General features: G+C 36.3%; 2 protein-coding genes across 3 annotated transcripts; one reads left to right on the top strand and one right to left on the bottom strand.

Annotated features, from left to right (window-relative positions):
* The first annotated feature begins 456 nt into the window (after positions 1 to 456).
* Positions 457 to 1,351, top strand: LOC142163018 (uncharacterized). The gene is made up of 2 exons (XM_075220266.1): positions 457 to 1,147; positions 1,230 to 1,351. Exons 1-2 carry the CDS (start codon positions 457 to 459, stop codon positions 1,349 to 1,351), a joined length of 813 nt encoding a protein of 270 aa, XP_075076367.1.
* A 13,691-nt stretch (positions 1,352 to 15,042) lies between these two features.
* Positions 15,043 to 18,224, bottom strand: LOC107810984 (protein LIFEGUARD 4-like). 2 transcript variants are annotated; one of them, XM_016635819.2, is made up of 4 exons: positions 17,876 to 18,222; positions 17,416 to 17,529; positions 16,448 to 16,605; positions 15,043 to 15,437 (listed from the first exon to the last, which is right to left on the bottom strand). In XM_016635819.2, exons 1-4 carry the CDS (start codon positions 18,132 to 18,134, stop codon positions 15,231 to 15,233), a joined length of 738 nt encoding a protein of 245 aa, XP_016491305.1. In that variant the 5' UTR covers positions 18,135 to 18,222; the 3' UTR covers positions 15,043 to 15,230. The 2 variants fall into 2 exon arrangements, with proteins under 2 accessions (XP_016491305.1, XP_075075243.1); XM_075219142.1 differs by having other exon boundaries at positions 15,186 to 15,437; positions 16,401 to 16,605; positions 17,876 to 18,224.
* Between the last annotated feature and the right edge of the window lie 9,632 nt (positions 18,225 to 27,856).

The following is a 27,856-nucleotide window of genomic DNA, read 5'->3' as shown; positions in this document are numbered from 1 at the left end:
TTCCCGGATGAACAGTTACTGGCAATGACAATGGAGGAGGCACCATGGTATGCTGATATTGCTAATTATTTAGCAAGTGGTATTGTACCTTATGAACTCTCCTCAATTCAAAAGAAAAAGTTCTTTCGTGATTGTCGGTATTATTATTGGGATGAACCTCTATTATTTAAAATATGTGTAGATAACATGATCCGGCGGTGTATCCCCAAGAAAGATCAACATTCTGTTTTGCAGGCTTACCATGCTTCACCATATGGGGGACACTTTGGAGGAATTCGGACAGCAGCTAAGGTGTTGGAGTCAGGCTTGTACTGGCCTACTCTGTTCAAGGATGCCCATGCTTGGGTTAAAAGCTGCGATGATTGCCAAAGGACTGTCAACATATCTCACAAACACGAGATGCCAATGACCACAATTCAAGAGGTGGAGATTTTTGACATGTGGGGGATTGACTTCATGGGGCCATTCATCAGCTCGTATGGTAACAAGTACATATTAGTAGTAGTTGACTATGTTTCCAAGTGGGTCGAAGCGGTGGCTCTCCCAACCAATGACGCTAAAAGGGTACTAGGTTTTCTAAAGAAGAAAATTTTCACACATTTTGGTACCCCAAGAGCTATACTCAGTGATGGCGGAACCCATTTCTGCAATAGAGCATTCGCACGACTGTTGGAAAAATATGGAGTTCGTCATAAAGTAACCATCCCGTACCATCCACAATCAAGCGGGCAAGTTGAAGTGTCCAACAGGGAGATTAAAAGTGTCCTCACAAAAATAGTGAATGCAACAAGGACTGACTGGGCAAAGAAATTGGATGATGCATTGTGGGCGTACCGCACAGCCTTCAAAACCCCAATTAGTATGTCACCGTACAAGTTGGTGTTTGGCAAGGCATGCCACCTCCCAGTTGAGCTAGAGCATAAAGCACTTTGGGCATTGTGGCAGTTAAACTTAGACATGGAGACAACAGGTACTAACAAAATCACTGGGTTACATGAGCTAGAGGAATTCAGGTTCCAGACCTTTGAGAGTGCTAGATTATACAAAGAAAGGATGAAATTAATGCATGATAAGCACATCTTGGATCGAAACTTCAAACCTAGAGATCTAGTGTTGTTATACAACTCGAGATTGAGATTGTTCCCAGGTAAGTTAAAGTCCCGATGGGCAGGACCCTTCAGAGTGGTACAATTGTTCTTAAGTGGAGCTGTAAGAGATTGAATCAGAAGATGGGACAAACAAGTTCACAGTAAATGGGCAAAGGTTGAAACATTACCTTAGAATGGCTGAAGAAAAAAGGGATAGAGTGGTAATCACTTTGGAAGAGCCCCAGTACGCGGATGAGGAATGATGATCAAATGCTTGCGTCGTACCGCGATGTTAAATCAGGCACTGCGTGGGAGGCAATCCACGAGTGTGTTGTTAGTGTGTTCATGTAACTTCATATATATATATATATAAAAAATAGAAAAATAGCGCTAGCACCGTGACCGCGGTGAACTGCAGCAAACATTTTGCCTCAGATTTTTCACCTCACCGCGACCGCGATGGATCGCCGTAAACTGCGATGAAGCGTGAACTTTCTGCCTCGAATTTTTAAACCCACCACGGTCGCAGTGGACTGCGGTCGACCGCGGTGGGTCCCAGATAATTTTATTTTTTTTATTTTTTCCGTTTTTCTTATTTCTTTTCCTCTTCTTTTAATTTTACAACCCAAATTCACCCCTCTTAAACCCAACACACCCGATCACCTCCCCCATATTTCCAATTTCTCTCTCTCTCTAAACCCTAACCCCTCAAATACTCTCTTCTTCTTCTTCCCTCATACTAACATCTCCCACCTCCATTCCTTTCCCCATTCTTCAACTACGGTATGTTCCTCACCTCTTCTTTCTCTTTTCTTTAGTATTGTGTTGTATTGTATTGTAGTTTATGTAATTTTATATTGTGTGGGGATGTAATTGTTGGTATACTCTTTTTCTTCTTGTTTCTGCTTTTAAATTTAGTTTTTGAGTTTGATTGGTGAAGGGGATATTCATTGCATGTTTGAACGGTATTATTGGTAGGTGATTGAATGACGTAAGTGTGAGGTGTGTTGGTGTGGTAGTATACTTGATTGGGGAGGAGCTTTGATGTACCCATAAGGGCTATATGTGTCTGGATAGTGCCCTGCTCACAAGGTGTTTGGGAAATTGCCCCAATGGAGATATAAGGAGCTATTGTGACATGGTTATGGTGAAGTCTGAGTAACCATCCATAGTCACATATTTTGCGCACTCACTAATAGGCGTTTCATGGTATGACATGTACAATGAGTCCTTCCAGGAAGCGAAAAAACACCAGACCCTCCACTAGTGGACCGGGAGGCTCCTCACGAGCTAGGAGCCAAGCCAGTGCACCTCATTTCGATAGCACTCGGTTTGTATCTAGAGCAACGGAGGATAGGTACAACCATAAAGCAGCTAAGAAGTTACAACCTGAGGTGCACATTGATCGAACGACTTTGGAGGTAAAATGCCCCAATATGTTTAATGAGTTGAGGCGACGTCAGCTGGACATCTTCTTCGAGGTACATAGGAGGCTAATGTTCAACTAGTAAGGGAGTTCTATGTGAACTTGCTAGAACATGAGAATGGGGTTGTGATGGTGCGCAATACCCCGGTAAATGCATCCCTTGACACCATCCGCAGGGTATACAGGCTGCCTGTGTTTCGGGGTGAATTTGATCCTTATCGTACTTTTAGCGGAACACGGGCCTTGTGGGGCACTCTTCTTAATACTATCTGTGTGCCGGACGGTGAACACGTATGGATCAAGCACAAGATTACTCTCAACTTCCAGTGTCTGAATTGGGAGGCTAAGTGTTGGCTCACTATTGTCAACAGTCGATTGTTGCCATCCAGCAACACGACAGATATTAATCTACCACGAGCGTCCGCAATCCACTATTTCATGTCCCACAGTGATTTTGATGTGTCCCGGCTCATCCATGAAGAGATGTTTATTAGATCACCTGAGCTAACCAAGGGCCACTATTTCCCTTCGCTGATCACCCAGCTGTGCCGTATTGCTCGAGTCCCTGAAGACCCTCGGGTTGATGGGAGATTGCCACTAAAAGCCCCGTTCCGGACGAGAAAAATTGGAATTGGACGAAAGTCGGTGGTGAATGTTGATGACTTTGATGATGATTCAACTGATGATAATGATAATGTTGAGGTAGCTGAGGTTCCCTTTCCTACGAGATCTGATATGGCAGGCCCATCACAGACACGTCGGAGCACCCGTATGACAGCTTTGGAGCAAGATATGGCTGGGTTGCGTACCTCAGTCATTGATTTGGGTGTCTGTGTTGATGCGGTGGCTGAGAGGCAAGTGAAATCGGAGAAGAAATTCTTGGGTTGGTTGAGAGTGCTGGGACGTGCGTGCAACGTGAACCCAGACACTGTCTCCGATCAGGAGTAAGCCTTCAGGGAAGTTCCTTAAGCCATGGGGACATGTCTTCATTTTAAGTGTGGGGTGGGGATACTTCATTGTATGTTTGTAATTGTAATAATTGACTGTTTAATTTGCTTGTTTTGTCTTGCCTTGATTGTTTTGATGTAGAGTAATAGTTCATTAGGAAAGCTAAAATAGTAAGTGACTTGTCCTGACGACGGATCTCTTTCGGCGGGGTTCTTGAGGGACTAAGTCGAGACTTTTAGTCTTCCTGATGACGGATCCTTTAGACAATTTTCTTGAGGGAAGTAGTCTAGAGAAAAGACCAAAAAGATTTTTTATTTTATTTTTAAGTAGTGTAGTAACTCCCCCTTAGTTTTTCTTTGGGCCACGGTTCTTTTCCAAGGGTTTAGCTTGAACCGGGTATAGGTAATTTTTGTTTTTATTCTTTTCAGTTTTAGGTTAGGATTAATGGGCTATGAGAGAAAATCGATTTTTTACACCTGAACACAATAGACACTAAAGTCTAACGCCTAGCTTCATTAGTTAAATCCTGTTAGAGTACCTTAAAATTGTACGTTTGTATCTAACTTGAATACTCAAAAGAGAATGTCTTGATAAACCAATCCGAAGTGAGTCACGTGCCATGTGTGTGTGAGTTTTACTGTGTTCCATGTTTCATATTTGATGCCTAGAACTGTGTGTTTGCAAAGCGAAATAGTAGTTTCTTTCAGTTTTAGAAGTGATATAGGCATTTCTTTGTTGAGCGAGCTATATAAAGTAAACCCACCAGAATGCAATACATCGTAGTTAACACCATTGAGCCTATAAGCCTATTTCTTTGGCAACCACATTGCGAACCTTACCCAATTGTTTGAATAGCTTGCCGTTTGAACCTTTTTACATCCCAATAAGCACTTGAACGGTAATGGAAATATGCAAAAGTAAAAGTGTGGGGTGGTGGTTTGGTTTTTGAGTGGAACCATTGAGATAGAGAAAAGGTGTGGAATTTGAAGCATAAAAGAAAAAGCACCACGAAAAGAAAAAAAATATGGGTCATAAACAATATAATGGTTGATAAGTGGTGGCTTGTACAAATTGCACCTAATGGATGGGGATGTTTTAAACAAATGAGGTGGAGTGTTTGGTTGGCACAACTATAATCTTTAAGTTTAATGTAATTGTATTAAAAGTGCTTAGGGAGATTAGTCACTATATCTAAATATATCTTACCCGTCTCTTAGATTACATTACAACCAAGTAAAGTCCTATTGATCTTAGACTGAATGGGCTCAATTAGTAAAGTATTACACTACAGGCAAGCCTATGGTGCATCTTTGTGGCATGTGAACGTTCTTTCTGAGAGTGAGCGAATTTTGTCTATCTTAGTTCCTACTTGTTCTAATTATCGTTATATGTGGAACTACTCTCTTGTGTGATGTGAGGGCATGTGATCCATAAAGTAAAGGTAAGTCTTGACTCTTGTATAGAGTAGTTTGAGTAAGTACAAATGTTGCATGGTACAAAAGGTTTGACTCTTGAGGTAAAGGTTGATCACTACTTGGTGCAAATTTTTGTAAAATGTTCATGGTGTTAGTCGTTAAAGGAAAAGCTTAGGGAAGAAATTTTGATGGAGTGTGGTGGATTGCTCGAGGACTAGCAATGATTTAAGTGTGGGGTGTTGATAGTAGGCGATATAGTTGATATTTACACCTTAATATGACCATACTTTGTTGTTGTTTTATAGATAAATTGCCAACAAAATGCTCTAAATAGTGTTCTTTTGTTTAGCAGAGAATATTATATGAGAAGAAGCAACATGGAGTGTTTTGGAGGCAATAATGTGAAGAAAAACACCCACTCGAGAAGTACCCGAACACAAAGAAGCATAAATGGCATAGGCAAGAAGGCCACCGCGACCGCGGTGAACCGCGGCAGGTTACTAAAGTGAGGCAGAAAGGTCATCTTTCACCGCGGTCAACCGCGGTTGGCCACGACCGCGGTGCACTGTTCACGCAGCTGGAAGTTTGAGGACCAAAGTGTAATTTTGGGGAAACTTTTGTAAAACCCTTATAAGCTTTAGAAACTCGCCCAACTGAAGGGGGAAGCTAATTTTTAGACTACTTTTGGAGGAAGAACAAGTGTGAGAAAATCAACAAAACATTAGAGTTTTTCTATCTCCTTTTAATTCTTGCAATTTTACATTATGAACAATTTAGTAGTTTTCTCTTGTTTTGTTATGAGTAGCTAAATACTTATCTAGGATTGATGGAACCAATTGTTGGTTGAAGTTTTGACTCAGGTTGTTATAATCAAGCCGGATTTATGATATGATTGTTCAACTACGTTTTGTATGGTGATTAATTGAATGTGCCCTTGATTAATCGTGTTTAATTACCTTATATTGCTTGAGAAAGAGTATTAGGTTAGACAGCGGTTGAACAACACCACTTTTGGGTAATTGAAGAGATTCATTACTTGAACTTAAAAGTGGGTTTAGAGATAACAAAACTTTGGTGGGATACTTTAGAGTTGCATAACTATTGTCAGCTAGAGTAGTTCGAGAGAATGCTCTAGTAAATTATTGTAGTTGATCGAGAGATAATTACGATAACCCATAGCTCTTAATCCTCATAGAGTATTATGGCGAGATTATAGCGGAAGAGTCAGGACCTAAACTAGCAATTGGGGAAATCACTACCCTAGACCTTTTTACCATTGAATTATCTTTGTTTTAGCTTACCGTTGTTTTTAATAGTAGTCAAAGTAGTTAAACAAAAAAACCCAATCGTTATTGATCAAAAATCTTGCATCTAGAGATTGATTGAGTTGATAATAACATTGCCGAAGAGGGTAATAGATAGGTTAGTTCCCTGAGGATTCGATTCCGGACTTAAAAATCGGATTATATTTGTAGCGACCGCTTTGTCCTTTAAAAGGCATAGTTGGGCGTTATCAATGACGCATGTGGATCATCATGCCTCGAATGAGTTGAGGGGCAAAAATATTGAGCATGTGGCTCAGAGTAATCTCCCGACCGGCGAGCTCCGCGAACTTGAGTAGCATGAGGAACAACTTATATAAATACAACGAATGTTGAGCCGGACACACCTCGTAGAAATGGTACAAGTCTACCACCAAAGGAGGGAGTGGAAGCATATACCCGACAATAAAAGGGTATGCGTAGAACGCACAATAGCCTGGGCGGTCGAAGTGTATAATATCATTTCCCACCGCCGGAAGCATCTCGACATGGTGCGGAATCCCCCAACTGGCCTTCAACTCCACAATTGCCGCTTCATTCATAACATAGGAAATAGGTTTCGGTTCCTCTCCGCATGGCTATTGAAATCGGTCCACGGCTTCCCTGGATGAGGCAATATTTCGGCCTATGTTGTAACCTCTTCATCCTATACTATTTCTACTCATCCGGGAGTAAGAACAACAGTTTCCGGCGCCAGAATCGCAGCAGGATTGTCAACATGGGAAGAAGTACCAACAATTTGTCCTAATTGAACAGAATGAATGAACAAAGAAAGTAAAGGGGAAGATGGTGATGTCAATTTCCGGCCAACAAAAGAGAATCGAAAACCTGGAGTATCGGGGAGGATGGAAATTTGCAAAATTCTTTTGATAAATCAGAAAAAGTGTGCCAATAAGAATGGTGTTTCCCCTATTTATAGGGACATAAATGGCCCAAACGGGAAACCCAAGAGCCGCCAATCAAAATTGATAGGGCATGAAATGGTTCAATCCACGGGGAAACGTGTGTCATAATGGCAGTAACTGCAGACGATGTTCCAAATCAACGTAACGTTTTGAGTCCGAACGGACTCGACGATCCAAAGGCATCGTTAAGGCATCGCGCCATCGTCTAGATCTAAATCGCCTCGTTCAAGGCATGAACAGTCAGATTTCTCCTAACCTTCGAATCTACGGAGTCTGCCCGCCGAGCCCACCAAGGAATGACCTCGACGGATGGAGGGACTAACTGTATAGGTCAAAATCTGACCGTAGGGGTCAACCAAGCTGGGACCTCGCCCAGGTGGCAAAATAACGAAAAGCATCACGACCAATCCTAGTCAAATCATCAAAAGTATATGACAAGTAAAGGTGGTATTCGAATAACACCAAAAAAGGTCGTCATGTGAACGCACATTGGTCAAAGAACACAGTAAGACTCCAAGAACTATATATAGAAGGGAATTCTCAGGAAAAATAGGGCTTTTTCTCCGACAGTCTCTTCGGGTGAAGGATGTAAATTATTTCTTCCTTTCTCCTAATAAAAGATAAGATTGTAACATCAATAAGTGAGGAATGTTCCCACATTCCAATCGTGATCTCTCTACATACTTCTAGATATGAAGTTGATTATGTTTGGCTGAGATTTATCCTTCTTCTCATCATTAATTGGTTTAATAAAAGGGTTTAACATCGTTTGGTCAAAAAATAGTAGCACTTACTTCTCTTTTTAAATGTGAGGGGCAAATGACTTTTTAGGGATGCGTACATAAGGATAATTTTGAAAAAACAAATTAAATTTTTTCTTGATTATATAAATGAACATTTATTTTAGACCAAAATAAAAAAAAACAAATTGGTTACTTGTGGACCCGAGGGAGTATAAATTAATGACGCTAACTTAACCTCCCCCTCCAACCAAATGTCAGACCTAGAAAATGCAACTCGTAGAAATACACGTATCATGTTATTCTGGTTGGGGAGATATTGTGGTATATTGTTGAAGTGGGTGTTAAAATTGAGGAAATTTGCAGAATTCAAAGTGTGCACTGTGCTGTATTTTCTTGAAGCAGAGGTTCGACAAGTGCAGAGATAAACAATTCAAAGCTTATTTGTATCTAGAAAATGCAGCAAGCTAGTAATACTATATATATTTAACGTGTAGTACTATTGTATTTCTGGTATATCTTGATATTGAGTCATGAAATTTTAAGAAAATTTGCTGAATTCAAAGCAGAAAATAAACTCTTTAAGTTTAGCCATAGAAGACAGTTGGTGTACATGCTTGAATCAGCAAATATATTTTATTGCTCCCTTAGAAATTAAGGTGGATATATATAATTCTTCTATGAAATATTAACTATAACAGGTTAATTAGCACTCAAGAAGAGTGCAATCTTTACGAGATCAATCCTTTTTCGAGAGACAGGTGAGGCTTGCTCAGTTAGGTCTTGGGTTCGAATCACGCTGGAAGGAAAATGTGAAAATACTATAGATCCTCCTAAATTGAGAGACAAAAAAAAAAAATCCTCTTTCAAGAAACAACCTGAATGAGAAAAAAAATGAAATGTAATCCTATCAAAATACATATTGTGAATACCTAATTTTTGGTCGCTTCTAATTCTCCTACAAACACTAATATTTGGTTGATTTTTAGTTATTTGTGCATTTTTATTTGCATTCCTTTATTAAAAATACCAAAAATATATTATATTTTTTACCTTTTATTTATGTGTTTTAGTTTGCATCTTTAAACTATATATCCCAAATAAATTTTCTTTCTACTTATATATTATCCTTAGGACTAAATAAGATAGTTAGGGAGTTAAGGGATTCGGCTAGTGTATTTTAATTGAAATTGAGCTAAATTGGCCCAAAATTAGAAGTCCAAAGATCCCAGATCCGGTCCACATGGGGCTGCCAGGGGCGGGTCCAAAAGACGTAGTTTTGGATCAAAACTACGTCGTTTTAGTTAAGTGATAAAGATTTAATCTCATCCATTCATTGCCCTTTGATCCAACGGTCCAAATTTGATCTTCATTCTTAGTATTTAACACCTAAAGAAGCCAAAATTTGCCCTAATTTTGCCCTATTATCAATTTCACTCCTCTCTTTACTCTCTCCCCTCTCACAAGAACCACCCGTCGCCCCTATTCCGTCGGCCAGAAATCGCCACCACGGGCGGACGACCTCCAATCGACCCCATTTTTTCACCATCTCTTTGTCTCTTCCTCTTCTTTCCATATCCAAATCCCAAATCCCCGAAATCCTCACCAAACTCCACAAATCTAGCCAAATCCGAAACCCTAGCCACCCAAATTTTCCTCTTTTCTTTCTCGAACTAGTGACAAATACGACCACCCAACCCCACAAAACCTATATGAACGTGTAGATCTCAAAGAGATCTACAATTTCCCTATAATCTCACCCCAAAAAAAATGCACCGCCGCCGACCAGCCACCTCACCGTCCCGCCACTAGTGCCCTACTACTGCCTTATTCTGTAAGCTGATTTGATCCGAAGACTCACGTTTCCTTCTAGCATGACGCCAGAACTTATTTGTTTAGGCGTCTACTAAAAGGAAACTTGTGTTTTGGGGTCGGGCAGTCATTGGTCAACATCCTCGGCATCTTCTTATTGTGCGATTTGGCCTCGAATGTCCCTGAGTTTTGGTAACACCTCTTTCCTTTTTCTGATTTCGTCCTTGTAATTATTATTAGGTTTAGAGTTTAATTTGCATTCACTTTTAAGTTATTCGTATAAATTTGGGCAGTGATTCTGTTGAGTTACTATTGTTTTCATATTTTGTATGTCACTTCCAATAAACCTTTTAGTTGCTCGTAGTGATTAGTTTAGATGTATCATATGACACTGAGATCAATTATTTTGCTTCTTGACTGATTAGTCATTTAGTTTGGTTACATTGATCTGATTCATATGTGATATTTTTGAGTTCTTTGTGTTAGTTTATTTTTATCAATTTAGTTTTGTTGATTAATTGTTGGTCAGTTCAGAATCAATCATGTTTAGTTATCATGTTTCGTTATGCTTCCGAACTTTAACTGAAGTTTCAAAGTCTTTGGACTCTAACTGGAACCTGAATCCTTCCTTTAGGTTTCTGATTTTTGTTGCCTACTACTTTATTGTAGTTATTGTAGTAGTGTAAGTTCTGTTAGTGGTCAATTTTAGTTCGTTTTCTGCCTAGTTTTCAATTTCGTCTTCACTTAGTCAAAACTGTTTCACTAAGTTGTTTTCTCTGTTAACATGTGTCTTGCTTGGTTTTGTTTTAGTAATTAGGTTTTAAGTTCTCTTGATTGATTAATGGTTCAGTGTTAAGTTTTAGTTATATGTTTGTGGTATATTAACTAAGTTCTAGTTACTTGTCTTTAGTTTTGGTTTGAAGCAAACAACGTCTGGTATTGATTGTTGAAAAGCTGAAGAGTAAATATGTTTGATCATGAGAGTAGGGTACTTGTTTTGCTGCTTTTTATTGTTTAAAGACTGTTGGGAGTATACAGCTCCTAATACTATTCACAGTTGGTAAAAAAATGATCGTTTGGACAGATTTTTGAACCAAAAGTCTGTCCTTTGAATAGTTAGAGCAGATTTTTGGTGAGAAATATGTCCTATGGACAGATTTTCAATCATGAATGCATTGCCTCTTCTCTTATAAAAGACTGAACATTCTTATTTACATAGGAAGACATCTTGAGAATTGAAAAACACATCTGGCTAGACATCTTTTACACACAAAAAGAACACAGCTTTAAGAGTAAAAGTAGGATCTGAACACTGAATAGTAAGCTGAAAGTGTTGATCTTTTTGTGAGTGATTTCTCTGTTTGCAAGACCTTTCAAAAGCCTAAGAGTGTTGAAGTTGATTGTTGGGATCCTTCTTCTTTAAAAGTTACTAAGTTAAGGGTTTTTCCTGGATTGTTTTGGATCAAAAGTTGCTGATTTGCTGCTGTTTATTGCTGTTTTCTATGGTCATTTGCTGCCGAGTTTCATTTTCTCTGTTGCTGCATTCTGAAATTCTGCAAACTAGGTATTTCTCTTAAGCTTTGCAATGTAACCTGTGATAAAAAGCATGAGGATATGGTTGTTTGTCTTGTTAAGTTCTAATATTAAACAAATGCTGTCATTTTAAAGTTCTAAGGGCATTGCTTTATCTCTTTTGGGTTGTAAATATGCTGAGCATGAAAAGTTTTGATAAAGATTTACTACTTCACTCTTATTATTAATGTACTGCTACATAGAGTTATTGCTATTTCTTTAAATTCATTGGATGTTTGAAGCTAAAAAGAGAAAAACAAATATTTAGTCAAATGAAGTAATTTGAAGTTTGGAGAGTTGGCATGATGAATGTGTTAGTTTCGCCTTATTTGACTGAAATTGGTCATTAGAGATGTGTAAGTTTAATTATTTTTTAGTTCTTGTTTAAGTTAGCATTAGATGATGTGGTAATACTTAATAGAGGTAGACTTTTGTAAGCAATAAAAAAGAAGTTGGATTTGAATAGATAAGCTACATAAATTTATTCATAACTAGTCTTGTTGCCAGTATTAGTAAATTGGAACTACAGATTATTTGGCCAAATAAAATCAAGTTCACCAGGCCCATGAAAATAATAGTTCAACTGGCCTGTTCTTTGTAAACATTCTCTACTAGGCCCATTTCGTGTTAAGCATGCTAGCTGGCCCTTTCTTCTTTTTTTTTTTTTTTATAAAAAATAATTATGTGGGCCCAGTAAAATCCGAATTTCTGGTAAAAAATTGCACGGGGCGCTTATTTGGTCGCCCCCATTTAACCTATACCCATTTTTTTAAAATTTTTTAACTTGTACCCACTTTTTAAATAACTTCAACCCCATTTCTCCTCTTCCTTCCCCTCCTTTGTTTTCTTCTTCTTTCTTCTGCTGCTGTTGGTGCAGATTATTTCTTCTTCGTTTTGTCTCAATTAATATTCTTTTACGTAAGCATAGTTATGGATTTAACTTAATTGTTTGTTCAGATTTTTCATGAAGTGGAAGGAGTCATCTATTGAGCTCAAAAAAGGAAAGATATACGTACACAAACACAACTATGACAAGTATGCCAAGTAATTTGTAGCAACTTTTTGCCTAAACAAAGAACCACCATAATTAAGGATAAATGACAGATTAACTACTCTCATCTTGGCTACAAAAAGTACAAAGAGTTATCCATATGAAATCACCAGTGATTATAGCTGTCTTTGCTAAGTACAGGAAAAGCAGTCAAGTGATTAAAAAATTCCGACTCCAGAAGAGGAGAGCCAAGTAAAATATTAGTACAAAAAAAAACTTCAGCTCTAGAGCTGAAGCTTACAAACAAAAAGCCAGTTAAAAATAAAAACTTCAGCTCTGTTACAAAACAAAAATTTCAGCTCTGTTACAAAACAAAATCTTCAGCTCTAGAGCTGAAGCTTGCAAACAAAAACTTCAGCTCTAGAGCTGAAGTTCACCAGTTACAAGCAAAAACTTCAGCTGTAGAGCTGAAGTTCGACAGTTACAAAACAAAACTTCAGCTCTAGAGCTGAAGCTTACAAACAAAAAGCCAGTTACAAACAAAAACTTCAGCTCTAGAGCTGAAATTTGACAGTTACAAAACAAAAACTTCAGCTCTAGAGCTGAAGCTTACAAACAAAAACTTCAGCTCTAAAGCTGAAGTTCGCCAGTTACAAACAAGCTGAAGTTCGACAGTTACAAAATGAAAACTTCATCTCTAGGGCTGAACTTCAGGCCCGACTACTAGAATGCTGAAGTTTTGCGTGATTGTCTTTGCTACTTCAGCCCCGTATGCTGAAGTTATGCGAAAAAGCGGGTACGCTTGCAATTTTTTTTGCAAAGCGAGCACAAGTTAAAATATGATACAAAAAACGGATATAGATGCAAATGCCCCGAATTTCTACAACCCAATTCAAACAAAGTTGGCTGGTCCATTCCTTTTAATATAGCAAGCCCATACTGTTCAATAAAGATGGCCAATTTTCTTTTAATAACTTCAACAAGCCCAATGCCAATAATTGATAAGCTAGTCCAAGTTTAAATGTCGTATTTGTTTAAACAAACGTAGTAGTATTATAGCCTTTTCTAGTGAATATTTTTTTTTAGTAACTTAATCTTCTTAATAGTTAATTTAAATGCTAGGCAACTAGTAGGCTCGTTTTAACTTTTTTATTCACGAATTCGCTTGCGTAGCGTAATATTAACTTTTAATATTTTAATTCAATAATCTCATACTATTTCTACTAGTTTTAATTAATTTTTAATTTAATTAATTCTTCTACTAAAATTGCGGATTTGCTTGCTTAGCGCGATACTTAATATTTTAGTAATTTCTTTAAGTGTAGTAACTTTTTTTTTCAAAAGTAACAACATGCTAATACTTCTTTGTCCTGACGGCGGATTCGCTTGCGTAGCGCTATTATGACTAAGTCAATAAATTTCGTCTCGATCACGCATTCGCTTGCGTAGTGTGATTATGACATTTTATTATATTCTTTAATTTTTCTAATAATCAAGAAATAAAAGCGTATAAGTAAGACATGGAAATCATATAAATCACAGTTTGTCCAAAATTAATTCAAGACAAGTTTAAGTCAATAAAGCGACCGTGCTAGAACCACAGAACTCGGGGAATGTCTTACACCTTCTCCCCGGTCAACAGAATTCCTTATCCGGACTTTGTTTTCGCAGACCAATAATAAAAGAGTCAAACCTTCCTTTGACTAGGGATTCAAATCAAAGGTGACTTGAAACACCAAAAAATCAATTCCAAGTGGCGACTCTGAATAACAAAAATAATCTCTATTTCAAAATTATCACTTTAATTGGAAAAACTCTTTAACTCATAAATTCATAGCATAACACACATCTTTTTGCGGGGTAGAAAAGGGGTGTGACACATACTAGCAAATTAAAACAATCTCCTCCTTTATCTAAAGTAGCAAGATAATATATTTCTCTTAAATTATTTATTATCGTTTAAACCACATTCTAAAAATTTCTAACTCACGTGTAGCTGTCTTGTCCTTAAACCTTCTCGTTTCTTGCTGGTTCTCATTGTCATTTGTCACTCTCTTCCAGTAGTATTCCCCATGCCAATTTGATCATTGGATTCCTTGTCTTGTCTTCAATTTGTCCCCAATATACTCCCAAAAAATTGCCCATACTGCATCAGCTTCTGTCATATAGTCTAGAAAGCATATTTGTCCCTATCATTTTCATTACAATTTCGGGTGTGTTGTATATCTCTTCGACTAACTTTAAGGATTGTGTCAAGTACTAGTGTTGTTCTTCAATTTCTGATGCACTGCTCCGAATTGTCTCGGTTCCTCATCATAATAAACAACCAAGAAGAATTAACCAAAATAGTCGTTCACCTAATCACTTGATGGATGTATAACATATATATAATCGATTTATAATATGTATATAATCATATATAATTAGTATATATAATTAGAAAGAATAAACAGTAAATGTGACTGGGTATTAGTGTCCAAGTAGCCCAATATGCATGGCTACTGCTACAATGCTGGATGGAGAAATTAATATTTCCATATCTTGAGGGGCAAATAAACCAAGCTTCCTCTAACCAACAAATCTGTTTTTATTATTTTAAATAAATATTAAAAAAAGAAATCAAATATAAATTCTGCGTCGTTACCAACACCAACAGATAACAGCCTTTGATACTCGAGTAGCTTAAGGTTTAAAACCCCAAGAGGAGATAGGATCAAAGGTTTAGATTCCAAGTCAATTATTGACTTGAAGTAAGTTATACAGCCAGGGCAAAAATCAATACTAATGCGCCATTCAATACCTAGGCTGAGAAAAAGACAGACATTATTGAATGGAAAAATTAGTCTCTTTTAACTTGATAGTATTTACAACATACATAAGTATGCAACTACATCTATGCACTGACTGCTACACCCAAATAACTGAGACCAAAAGTAAAAAAGGAAAAAGGAAACATGCACCTAAAAGAAAAAAGATAATCATATATATATATATATGTATGGCTGTCCCCCTCAACTTTCAGAAGCTCTGAAGATAGTCAGTATAGATAGGAAGAGATTGATAACGTCCAGATACAAGGCAACTGCAGCCCAGATATACTCGTCGTAAGTATAGCGCTTGATTAGGTTGTCTGTATCATAAACGATGTATCCACAGAATAAAATTGAGGCTAGACACCCATAGATCATCACAGAGATCCTACCCAAAGGAAACAGAAACTGCAACAGGCAAGAAGATAAACCAAGTCAGTTTTCTTCTTTGTACAGACTAATTAGCTCTAAGGTCGATGCAATATGGGTTCAACTAACTTTAATTTTTTCACGTTAAAGTAAATAAATTCATTATATTTTATCTACTATAACAGAAAATATATATACAAAACTTTACCCACTATCACAACGGAATCTAAACTGTATGAACAAGCTTACCTAGCCAGTTGACTTTATTATTATACTGGATAAAATTTTGAGACTTCAATTTAATGCGACAAAAGATAGTTTATTATTGTAGGTAAAGTTCTATAACCATACGTGAAATACCCTTCCATTTAACCCGGCATTTTTTATACAAAGCATAGAGGCAAATCCAGGATTTAAATCATATGGGTTCAACTTTTAAGGTTTTTAGCATTGAACATATTATATTTTTAAAGTTATGGGTTTATATCTACTATTTTTGTAATTTTAATCAATTTTTATATATAAATTTTTACACCGCGACGAAAGTTATGGGTTCATTTGAACCGTTAGTTATTCACTGCATCCGTCTCTGCAAAGCATAGTGTTATGAGTTCAGTGATCAAAATATCGCAGTTGAACTATCACATTTAAATAAGCAGCTAAACTAGGAAGTATAAGTCGTAATTACCACATGCGATGCGATTTTTTTTTTTTTAACAAAAGTCCACCGTTGGTGGATGATGGGGTTTAGGCTGGACTCCTAACCTATATATTATCAAAAAGAATTAGTACACGGAGGAGGATATAGACCATAGCCTCCAGGACAAGATGAAGAGTCACTCTTATGTAAAACTGACTGAAGCGAGAGAATTTTGGGAGATATTCTCCATAACAGAGGAGTTACTAGGGACCTTTACTTAATAAGTGGCAATTACCAAATGTGATTTATAAATCGCATTCTGCAGTTGCGGTTTGTACGACAATAGGCAAAAGTCCACAAACCTGGATGAAGGCAAACAACATTTAAGAAATGGCAAAAGTCCACAAACCTGGATGAAGGCAAACAACATGAGAACAATGAGAGCACCAAATAAGAATGGTCCCAGAAAATTGAAATCATGGCCTCTCTTTGCTGCCCAGAATGTGTACACTGTTAGGCTAAGCACCACTGATGTCGTCAATATGACCGACTCCAATATTACCTTGCCTGCGCCATCCAAATAGAGAGATTTATTAATTATTATCCAGTATGACATACCAGTACCTGAAGTTTCTATTTCTCTTGCTTAAAAGCATTAGAGCATTTTATCCAGAGGGCAAAGATAGCAACACATGACACTTCTAAGAGAAGAATAGAGCAAGTACTGATAACACTATGTTTTGCCTCATATATATCCAGCAGAAAAATGAAAATGCTACACCATCTTAGTAACGATATCTCTATTTACGAATTTTGATTTTAAATAAAATCCGTTGTTGCTTGCTAGTGTTGAAACGTTCTGCACCTTTTAGACGCCTTAACTTTTTTTTTAAACTACTTGTCACCTTTGACAAGTACGAATGTCAGGTAACTCTATACAATCAAAAATTTAAGTGTAGGAAAAATATCAAATATCACCTTTTTTCTAATCTCTATCACGTAATTATCAATAATGTGGACTTATTATTAGGTATTTCGCCCAAGTTCATTGTCACATTCATTGGTTCACATCATTAATATATAATATTTTCCAATGATAAAGTTTATATTAACACAATGCCACAAGAAGAATATTTTAAGGACAAAAGCGTGCATAGTCAAGAGACATGGCATAAAACAAACAATCAATATCATTTTTTAAAATATTGACACTTTCTCTCTAAAAGATTAAGACTAGATATGAATTTTGATTAATGTTCACAAAATATATTGATTGAATTAACACTAAGTAAGCAGAAAATTAGGAACAAATCAAAACAAAGAGAGGCATTGAAATGAAGGTAATTAAACCCCTAAATTAAAGGTGACGAAGCTTACCACTGGTGAATGCACAAGTTAATCCCACAGCAAAGGCTAAAGCAACTGTAAATAACCCAAGTAACAAATAGTTGACCGGATGCTTCTGGTGATAGTAATACAGCGGACACAATGCTGCACACACAAATTAATAGTATTCAAGTCATTTCACGTCCACCTCGACTAATCAAAATTAAATTAATAAAAAATAACTAATACTCCTTCAGTTTCAAATTAGATGACACATTTTGCTTATCGAGTCAAACTGCATGAAATTTGACCAACGTTTTAAAATATATTTTCTTATCGTATTGACGTGAGAAAAATTGTAATTTATAATACTTTTCGTATATCTGATTTTAATTTTAAAATATTAAGTTGAACTAATTTAATTTAACTTTAAAATATAATCAAATTGATCATGGATAAGCGAAATGTAACATACAAATTGAAAGAGAAATTATAAAAAAAGAAGACGTACTAATGAAGGGAGTGATTATAAGAACAATATACAGAGCTAATCCTGCCCCTGTTGACACAAAAAAGTGTGCAATTGGGTGAACGGTGACAACTACAGAGGCAACTGCAATTGTGAGAAGAAGTTGAAGACTCAAAATAGAGTAGACTTTCCGAATAAAACCCCAACGGAGTTCAGGACTCTCTAACATCGTCGGATACAACGGCCTTGCTCCGCCCTCCACGTCATCTTTCCGGTAAGGCGTATTCCACGTCTGCCACATCTTACAAATAATACCCACAGAAAAAATTCACTAATCAAACAAATTCTTGAACAAACAAATTTGTTTGATTTCTATGAAATTAGAAATGCAGGGGAGTTGGTTATATATATGTAAATGTTGGTTCTAAATATAGAAACTTCGTGACTCGTCGAAGGAAAGAGATGACACGTGGAAGAAAAAGAAAAACTGGAAAGTGGGTTATCGTTTTTTTTTTTTATTAACCTAACATTCTTCTGGACTAGTCTAGATGGATTCTGAAGTTTGTACTCATCATCTCTGGACTTTGGTTCATCGCTTTCGTTTGAAGGGAAAGACAGCTGAAATTTGCTGCTTTAATTTTGGCTTTGCTTTCGACCTAGGTGTAACAACAACGGAATTACGTAAAGTTAACGAAATTATGTAAATAATTAATAGTAGCATGTTTTACTTTTATATAGTTACAGTGATAAGTAAACATGCTACTGCAAGTTAAAATATACTATAATTTAAATGTGTAATTTTTTTACAGTATATGATCAAAATCCAAAATCAACCCGCTAGTAAAAATGCAGTTATTGCACATATTTTTCGTGGAAAATAATGAAAACATACGTCTTAAATGGTCCTATGTAACGATCTGGACGGTCGTTTCATGAGTTACCGTTCTATTTCTCTCATTTCTGCTTCTTTATGTGTTGTTCAGCTGTATTTCATCATATCGTGTTGGTTGTTCTGTGTTTGGAGTGGCCTTGAAGTGAAATGAGACATTTAGTCTCTTTTGAGTAAGCTTATGTTGAAAAAGTCAACCGGATGTTGACTTATGAGTAGAAGGTCTCGGATGTGAATTCTGATGGTGCGGACAGCTCTGTTAGGTGATTTTGAACTTAGGAGCGTGTTCATAATGTAATTTGGAGGTCTACGGTAGATTTAGACTAATTTTGGCGTTTTCCGTTCGGCAGTGGAAATCTTGATATCGGAGTCGGATTGGGATTCCGGACATTGGAGTAGGTCCGTTGTGTCATTCGTGACGTGTGTGCAAAATTTCAGGTAATTCGGATGAGGTTTGATAGGTTTTTGCATCGTTTGCGGAATTCGGAAGTTTGGAAATCCTTAGGATTGAATCCGATGGTGATTTGATGTTTTGATGTTGTTTTGAGTGTTCCGAAGGTTGGAACAAGTTTGAATGATATTATGGGATGTGTTGGCATGTTTAATTGAGGTCCCGAGGGCCTCGGTATGTTTCGGGTGGTTAACGGACCAACTCTTGGCTTTAGAAGTTGGCAGATTTCTGGTATTTTATTGCAGAGAATTCCTTTTTCGCGTTCGCGAGAAGGCTATCGCGTTCGCGAAGGGTTATTGAGAGAAGAGGGAAATTGTTCTTCGCGTTCACGAAAGGGAGGCCGCGAATGCGAAGGTTTGATCTGAGTATGCATCGCGTTGGCGAGGAGGGCGTCAAGTTCGCGATGGTTGAGCTGGTTAAGGTACACGTTCGTGAGTGGGCCATCGCGTTCGCATAGAAGGATTTCCAGGTCAGAGGCAGTTGTGCTTCACGAACGCGAGGGAGTTGCCGCGTTCGCGAAGAAGAAAACATCTGGGCAGAATGTTTAAGTTCAAACACGAGGGTTTTGGTCCATAATTTCAAAATTCATTAGAGAGATCGGGAGTGTCATGACCCATTTTAGCATCACGACCGGCGCTTAGGAGTAAGTGCCCCCAAGTAAGCCTCATCGATATTTTACAAAGAATCGGACAGGGTTTCCCCTATTTTAGGACTATCCGAATGTTTTCCTGTCTCATAAATAAATAACACCCAACCAATTTTCACCTAAATCAATTCACAATCTTCATCAACTAACCAAAAACGAGTTTTCACCATCATTACCAACCTTATCAACATAATAATACTAAACCCATAAAAAAATATGGAAAGAAGTGAAATACTAGTAACTAATCCAATATAACATATGAATACTCATGACGCTAATAAAAATGACTATGTAACAACTCCAAGAGTTCATAAGGAAAGACGATAACAAATAAATAAACTCTTCGCCCACGCGAACAAGTGCGGAGCTCACCAGGAACTATCAACTCGTATACTCTAATTAACGAAATCCTAGCTCGCGTAAACTGGTGTCTCTGTAAAAAAAAATAGCGGGGAGTGAGTCGCTAGCTCAGTGAGTAATAACACTTAACCACAACCGTTTTAAATCGGGGACAAGTCAGAAAACATGCATGTACAATAATAATCAGAAACTATCATAAAAATAAAAGCCTCTCAAAACGGTAAATATAATCAGTTTATTCATGTGTTTCCTGTAGTACAAATCAATTTAACAAATCGGTAATAAACTCGGTAAGCACTATGTCATATCTTTATGTTTGGGAGGTTTCCAAGAAAGGGTCATGTAATCTTTGTCACTCTGTGGACACCTTCGTAAAAGGAGTCAAATATAACTGTAGGTCCCTACTAGAGGGAAAACTGTAACTGTATGCTAGTTCTACCTTCCCACTAACGAGGGCTATAACTGTAATTGGTAATCTGTAGATACAAGGTGCACCAAATCTAACGAACCCGCCGTTAGCTATGGGATCCTTCAAAGTCTCCTTCCATTTATACTCTTTCTTGTAAACAGTAAATACTTGTACAAAAGCATTTTCAAAATAATAAAGGGCATATCGTTTCTTATCAAATATTGTAATTTTATTTCGGTAACGATAATCATATCTCAAGTAACAGTATAACATGTCTAGTAACAGTGAAAATAATTCAAATAACTATAACATCTCAATTAATGGTAAAACATATCTAGTAACGATAAAAACGTTTAGATTAACTGATAAACATCTCAAATAAATTGTTCGGTACCATATCAAGTAAAGGACTTGTCCCACATGCAATTTCAAAGCGTCGGTAACACATTTATTTTCAAAATCGTATATAAACCATGCAGGTTATGAAAACACAAATTGTGGTAAGATTACTACTCACTTCTAGAAGACAACTAGCCAAAGCTCGACTTCTTGTCGATCCAAATGCTCAACTTGTGTGTAAATCTATAAATCGATATAAGTCTAGTGTTGCCACCCATCAATTCCACAATTCATTCATCTAAATAAACATCTTTTTGCGAATGCGCTTTTCTATTCTCAAACTTTAGTTCAAACTTCTTTTCTAAGTATATTGGAAACATGGAGGAAATAGTAATATTGAGTTTATATCCCCATATCTTCTTAAAAGAATTAAAGGAGTACAACAGAAAAATTAACTTAGCATCTTATCTGCTCACCCAAACTTTTGAAAATATATAGCTTATCCAATTTGACTAATTCTTTACTTAGCCTATCTTGAATGAAATCTGATTCTAGTTCATGGGTGTTCTAATATTCAAGAAAATTGATACTTTCATATTCAAATCATTGTTATTACCCTTTAACTCAACCCATGACAATATGTATAAAATCATGTCAGTTGAATAAAAAAAAAATAAGAATACTTTGTTACCTATTTTCCAAAGCTTGGTTCCAACCTCTTTCTTCTTCTCCTCCCTTTTTTTCTTTCTCTGCGTCTATTTTCTTTTCCTGTTCTATAGCTTTTATTTGGCCGCAACATAAGTATTGCACTCCCTTCCCTTAAAATCCCTTTTAACTCTTGTTTTTTCTCTCCTAATGACCTAACACGTTGTTAATGGGTTAAAGCCCAATTCTTTGTTTTTGTTTTATTAGTTTTTTTAAAATTTACTTAACTACCTTTTTATTTAATGAGAGATATTACATTCTCTCCATCTTATAAAATTTGGTCCTCGAATTTAACTTAACTATGTACCTGTAGACTAAATAAATGAGGATACTTGACTCACATAGCATCTTCCACTTCCCATCTAGTTTCTTCAACTGTATGATTTCTCCATAAGACTTTCACGAACATAATTTCTTTTGACCGTAGCTTTCTTACTTGTCTATCAATAAGAGTTATCTGCTCCTTCTCGTAAGACAACTTCTCATCAAGCTATATAGTTGGTGCTTCAAGCACTTGAGATGAGTCGGATATATATTTTCTTAGCATGGAGACATGAAACACTGGATGAATAAAAGATAACTCAGGAGGAAGTGTTAAACGATATATCACAGTTCCCACTCAATCAAGTATCTTGTCCGGTCCTATAAACTTCGGGCTCAACTTACCTCTTTTCCTGAATCACATCATGCCCTTCATAGGAGATACCCGTGTGAACACTCTGTCTCCAATTATGAACACTAAGTCTCTTCTCCTCTTATCCGCATAAGATTTTTTTGTCTGCTTTGAACTGTGAGCAATCTATGTTTGATCAACTGGACCTTGTCAATAGTTTCTAGTATTATTTCGGGTCTCAATAAGTTAGTCTCGCTAGTTTTAAACCCACTGATAGGAGAACGACGTCTCCTACCGTATAATGCTTTGTAAGTGCCATCTGAATATTGGACTGAAAGTTATTGTTGTAAGCAAATTTAGCTAAAGGTAGATAAGCGTCCCAACTACCTCCAAACTCAAGAATGTAAGCTCTCAACATATCCTCCAAGATCTGTATGGCACATTCGGACTTTGCGTTTGAGTGCGCCAAAATCTAGTACTAAGATCTACTCGGGTACCCAACATTTCTTGAAAAGGTTTTCAAATCGTGAAGTGAATGTGATCCTCTATTAGAGATGATGGACCATAGAGCTCTATTGAGTCAGATAATTTTCTGTTCATGTATATCTGTGCATATTTTACCTCACTAAGAGGTTTTGACTAGCAAGAAATGTGTCTTAGTCAATTTACAACTTTCCTACATATAATAATACCTTTAATGCTTTGAGTAATTTAGTCATATAATGTATTGTAATTCTATTGTTTTCCACTTCAGAATCTTTAGTTGTTGTAGTTGTCCTGTGAGTCGCAAATGCTTGCCTTAACACGCTGACATGTCAAATAGTTAAAAACAAAGTTAGCGATTTTTTTCCTTCTTTCTTTTCCGACCAATCATTTATTTTTTTTATAGTCATGGTGCATCTTATAGACATGAAATATACAGTATATCTAGAGTTGTGAGCTCAATCACGAATAGCCTGTCTCAGCCCATATATGTTTGCTACACATAATTAATGACATAGTCAGAGAATACCCTTACTATTAACAGTCATATCCTTACTTTACCAGCTAGAAACTAATCTCGGTAATTAAACAATCGCTCTTCCTCGTATTAACTAGCCTTTATGGACTCTACATCAGGCTTGACCAATAGCCAATAATTTCTTTGAATTTTTTTTCATATTAAATCTACTATGTGTACCCTCTAGTCTATGCATATCTTGTCCAGAAGTATCTTTACAGGAGCCATATGCACTAAATCGCCCTTTTTTTGCGTAAGCTATAATATTTATCTTTTTCGAACTGTACAAAACAGTACAATTATATCTTCAGTAGTTCCCTCCACCAGCATTGCTAAATATTTATATCTCTGTTGGTTTTAGATGTACTTCAGCCTCTTGTGCTAGGTATAAATCTCATAGGTTTCTTCGTATAAATAGTGTCTCTAATCTTAAAAGGACATACCACTATGACCATCTCCAAATCATGAGTGACATAATACGACTTGAGTTTCTTCAATTTCCTTGAAGCATAGACTATCACGCGATCAATTTTGCATGAGAAAAAATCCTAATCCTACCCTCGAAGTATCATATAACATCGTAAATTCTCTAGAGCTTATTAGACTAAGGCTAACATTTGTGTGATTGTCAAACATGCTTTGGGCTTCTGGAATCTCGTTGTACATTCCTCTATCCACTGAAATTTAGCGATTTTCTATGTTAACTTGGTGAATGGTGGTGCTATTCTAGAGAAATCCTACCCAATACCTATAGTAGCATGTCAAGCCAAAAGCAATCTCTGTAGAAGAAATGAGTCTCAGCCATTTATGAACTGTTTCTATCTTCTTAGAATCTACCATTTTTTTTCATTCTTAGATACCATTTGTCTTATGAATACTATCGAGTCTAGCGAATCGAAGAACTTGGTAAAAAGTTGTTTTTCTTGCAGCGACTTTAACATATTTTTCAACTGATTCTCGTGCTCTTCCTGGCTACAAAAATATACCAGAATATAGTAAGTAAAAACTATGAATTTTTTATTTTCCTTTTCTCCAAAAACAACTTGAACACCATATTCATTATATACATCAATGCAACTGGAGCACTAGTCAATCCAAAAGGCATCACAAGTAACTCCTAATGTATGTACCGAGTTCTAGTGGCGGACATCAAATTATTTGTAGTTGATGCACATTCTTAGGGACATATTCTCTCTCTTTCTTTCTCCTTTTTTTATCAATATTGATACACCCCATGGTGAAACTTTCGATATGATAAAACCCTTATCCAGTAGGTCTCACAATTATTCCTTTAGCTCTCTCAACTATGTTGGTGCCATATAATATGGTTTGCGTGTTAGGTGTCAACTCAATACCGAAGTCTATTTCTCATATTGAAGGTAGTCCTAGTAAATCTTTAGGAGTGCATTAGAGAATCTCTCATTATGATTTTTTTTCTCAAACTAAGTGTTTCTTCTCTTGTGTCCCTTATCGTATTTATAAGACCTAACCAATTTCTTTTATAACTATTAAGCCTTCAAAATATATACTTTGCTCATCTCTAAAACCTATAATCCCTTTTTTTTTGGACAAAACTAGCTTTTAAAGTTCAAAAAACTTAATAGTCTTTCCATAATAATCTAGGATAGCTTTGTAAGAAGATAATTAATTCATACCCCTCAGTATGTTAGAGTCAACCATATCAAGTACAACTTGGTTGCCGCTTAACTTGAATCTTAAAAACTTTAAACGAATGTCTAACTACTATAGATTTTTCAAAAAAAAAAATGGTATCCCCAAAAAGGATCGTTTAATATCTCAAAATATCCCTGATTTTTAAATCTTCGACTCATATTAAAATCCGTAATAAAATATTTCCTAATCTCGGTCCTCTTACGAGCACACGTACCATATCCATATTTTTCAATCTTTCTGCTAAATGTAACTGCCACAGAATAGATCAAAGCTTTCGTATGTGTAGTTACTACCTTATTAAAATGGTTAACCAATATTTCTGCAAGCTACTAAACTTAATATATTGCTTATCTACACAGTTGAGAAATCCAGGTGCTATATATCGTTACACCCATCATCTAAATTAATTTCTTAACCATGTTGCAGGCAAGTTCATATTAAAAATTTGTCAAGAAGGAAGTGATTCATAAATAATTTAGTAAAAATATTCACAAATTATTTGTGTTGCTCTTGTTGGAATCCCTAAGAATACGGTATCTATTTATGTATTCGACATATTCTCTGGTCTATAAGTTGCTTGTTCCAAAGACCACTCTATGCAATATCCTATAGCTCGTAATGTGGTAAATATTTTATCAAAAACCCTTAAGGATCATATGAACTATCAGAAACAATACACTTGGTAGTTACAACTTTGGAAACTTTATTAAGGATACTTTTATGTTCCCTACAATCTTCTACGCACACGATGACTCTAGAGCACCATTATGTTGCTCATTCTTCTTATATCTATCTAGCATATCCATAAAGATCTCAATTTTGTTTCATGGAGTTAAGTACCTTTTTGTGATAACACTCCTCTATCGCTGTAGTGGTGGACTAGTATAAATTTCTAAAATGCACTCTATTATGCATCTTACCGGAAAGCACATCATATAGCATAATGAACCTTTCACTAGTCTTATATATTACTTATGTAGCATTTCTTTGCTTGGAGATAGTTGCATGTCCATTGGCAAAATTTGACGTCTTTAAAGTTTGAACCTCTAGCCAAATTCTATTATAGAGCAATTGGTACGAGCTATACAAAAATAGGATAAGTAATGATAGATTCAGTTATTTGGTCCTAATCGCCACACACGTACGGAGGAATAAGAAAGAAAGATAAGACACATCCTATCACGCCCTCGCAGAATCACGATTATGGGAATGGCCGGCTACATAACCATAATTGAGATTCTACTACCGACGTGTGCTCCATTAGTACCAAGAATAACCTGGCTCTGATATCAACTTTGTCATGACCTAGTTTAGGATCACGACCGGTGCTTAGGAGTAAGTACCCCCAAGTAAGCCTCATCGATATTTTACAAAGAATCGGACAGAGTTTCCCCTGTTTTAGGACTATCCGAAAGTTTTCCTGTCTCATAAATAAATAACACCCAACCAATTTTCACCTAAATCAATTCACAATCTTCATCAACTAACCAAAAATGAGTTTTCACCATCATTACCAACCTTATCAACATAATAATACTAAACCCATCAAAAAATATGGAAAGAAGTGAAATACTAGTAACTAGTCCAATATAACGAATGAATACTCATGACGCTAATAAAAATGACTATGGAGCAACTCTAAGAGTTCATAAGGAAAGACGATAATAAATAAATAAACTCTTCACCCACGCGAACAAGTGCGTAGCTCACCAGGAACTATCAACTCGTATACTCTAATTAATGAAATCCTCGCTCGCGTAAATTGGTGTCTCTATAAAAAAAGTAGCGGGGAGTGAGTCGCTAGCTCAGTGAGTAATAACACTTAACCACAACCGTTTTAAATCGGGGACAAGTCAGAAAACATGCATGTACAATAATAATCAGAAACTATCATAAAAATAAAATGCCCTCTCAAAATGGTAAATATAATCAGTCTATTCATGTGTTTCCTGTAGCACAAATCAATTTAACAAATCAGTAATAAACTCGGTAAGCACTATGTCATATCTTTATGTTTGGAAGGTTTCCAAGAAAGGATCATGTAATCTGTGTCACTCTGTGGACCCCTTCGTAAAAGGAGTCAAATGTAACTGTAGGTCCCTACTAGAGGGAAAACTGTAACTGTATGCTAGTTCTACCTTCCCGTTAGCTACGAGATCCTTCAAAGTCTCCTCTCATTTATACTCTTTCTTGTAAACAGTAAATACTTGTACAAAAGCATTTTCAAAATAATAAAGGGCATATCGTTTCTTATCAAATCTTGTAATTTTATTTCGGTAACGATAATCATATCTCAAGTAACAGTAAAACATGTCTAGTAACAGTGAAAATAATTCAAATAACTATAACATATCAATTAATGGTAAAACATATCTAGTAACGGTAAAAACGTTTAGATTAACTGGTAAACATCTCAAATAAACTTTTCGGTACCATATCAAGTAAAGGAATTGTCCCACATGCAATTTTAAAGCGTCGGTAACACATTTATTTTCAAAATCGTATATAAACCATGCAGGTTATGAAAACACAAATTGTGGTAAGATTACTACTCACCTCTAGAAGACAACTAGCCAAAGCTCGACTTCTTGTCGATCCAAATGCTCAACTTGTGTGTAAATCTATAAATCGATATAAGTCTAGTGTTACCACCCATCAATTCCACAATTCATTCATCTAAATAAATATCTTTTTGCGAATGCGCTTTTCTATTCTCAAACTTTACTTCAAACTTCTTTTTAAGTATATTGAAAACATGGAGGAAATAGTAGTATTGAGTTTACATCCCCATATCTTCTTAAAAGAATTAAAGGAGTGCAACAGAAAAATTAACTTAGCATCTTATCTGCTCACCCAAACTTTTGAAAATATATAGCTGATCCAATTTGACTAATTATTTACTTAGCCTATCTCGAATGAAATCTGATTCTAGTTCAT

Source organism: Nicotiana tabacum, chromosome 8 (genome assembly GCF_000715075.1).
Source record: "Nicotiana tabacum cultivar K326 chromosome 8, ASM71507v2, whole genome shotgun sequence".
Classification (NCBI taxonomy): domain Eukaryota; kingdom Viridiplantae; phylum Streptophyta; class Magnoliopsida; order Solanales; family Solanaceae; genus Nicotiana; species Nicotiana tabacum.
The sequence above is the reverse complement of the archived record's forward strand: the minus strand, read 5'-3'. Positions and strand labels throughout refer to the sequence as shown.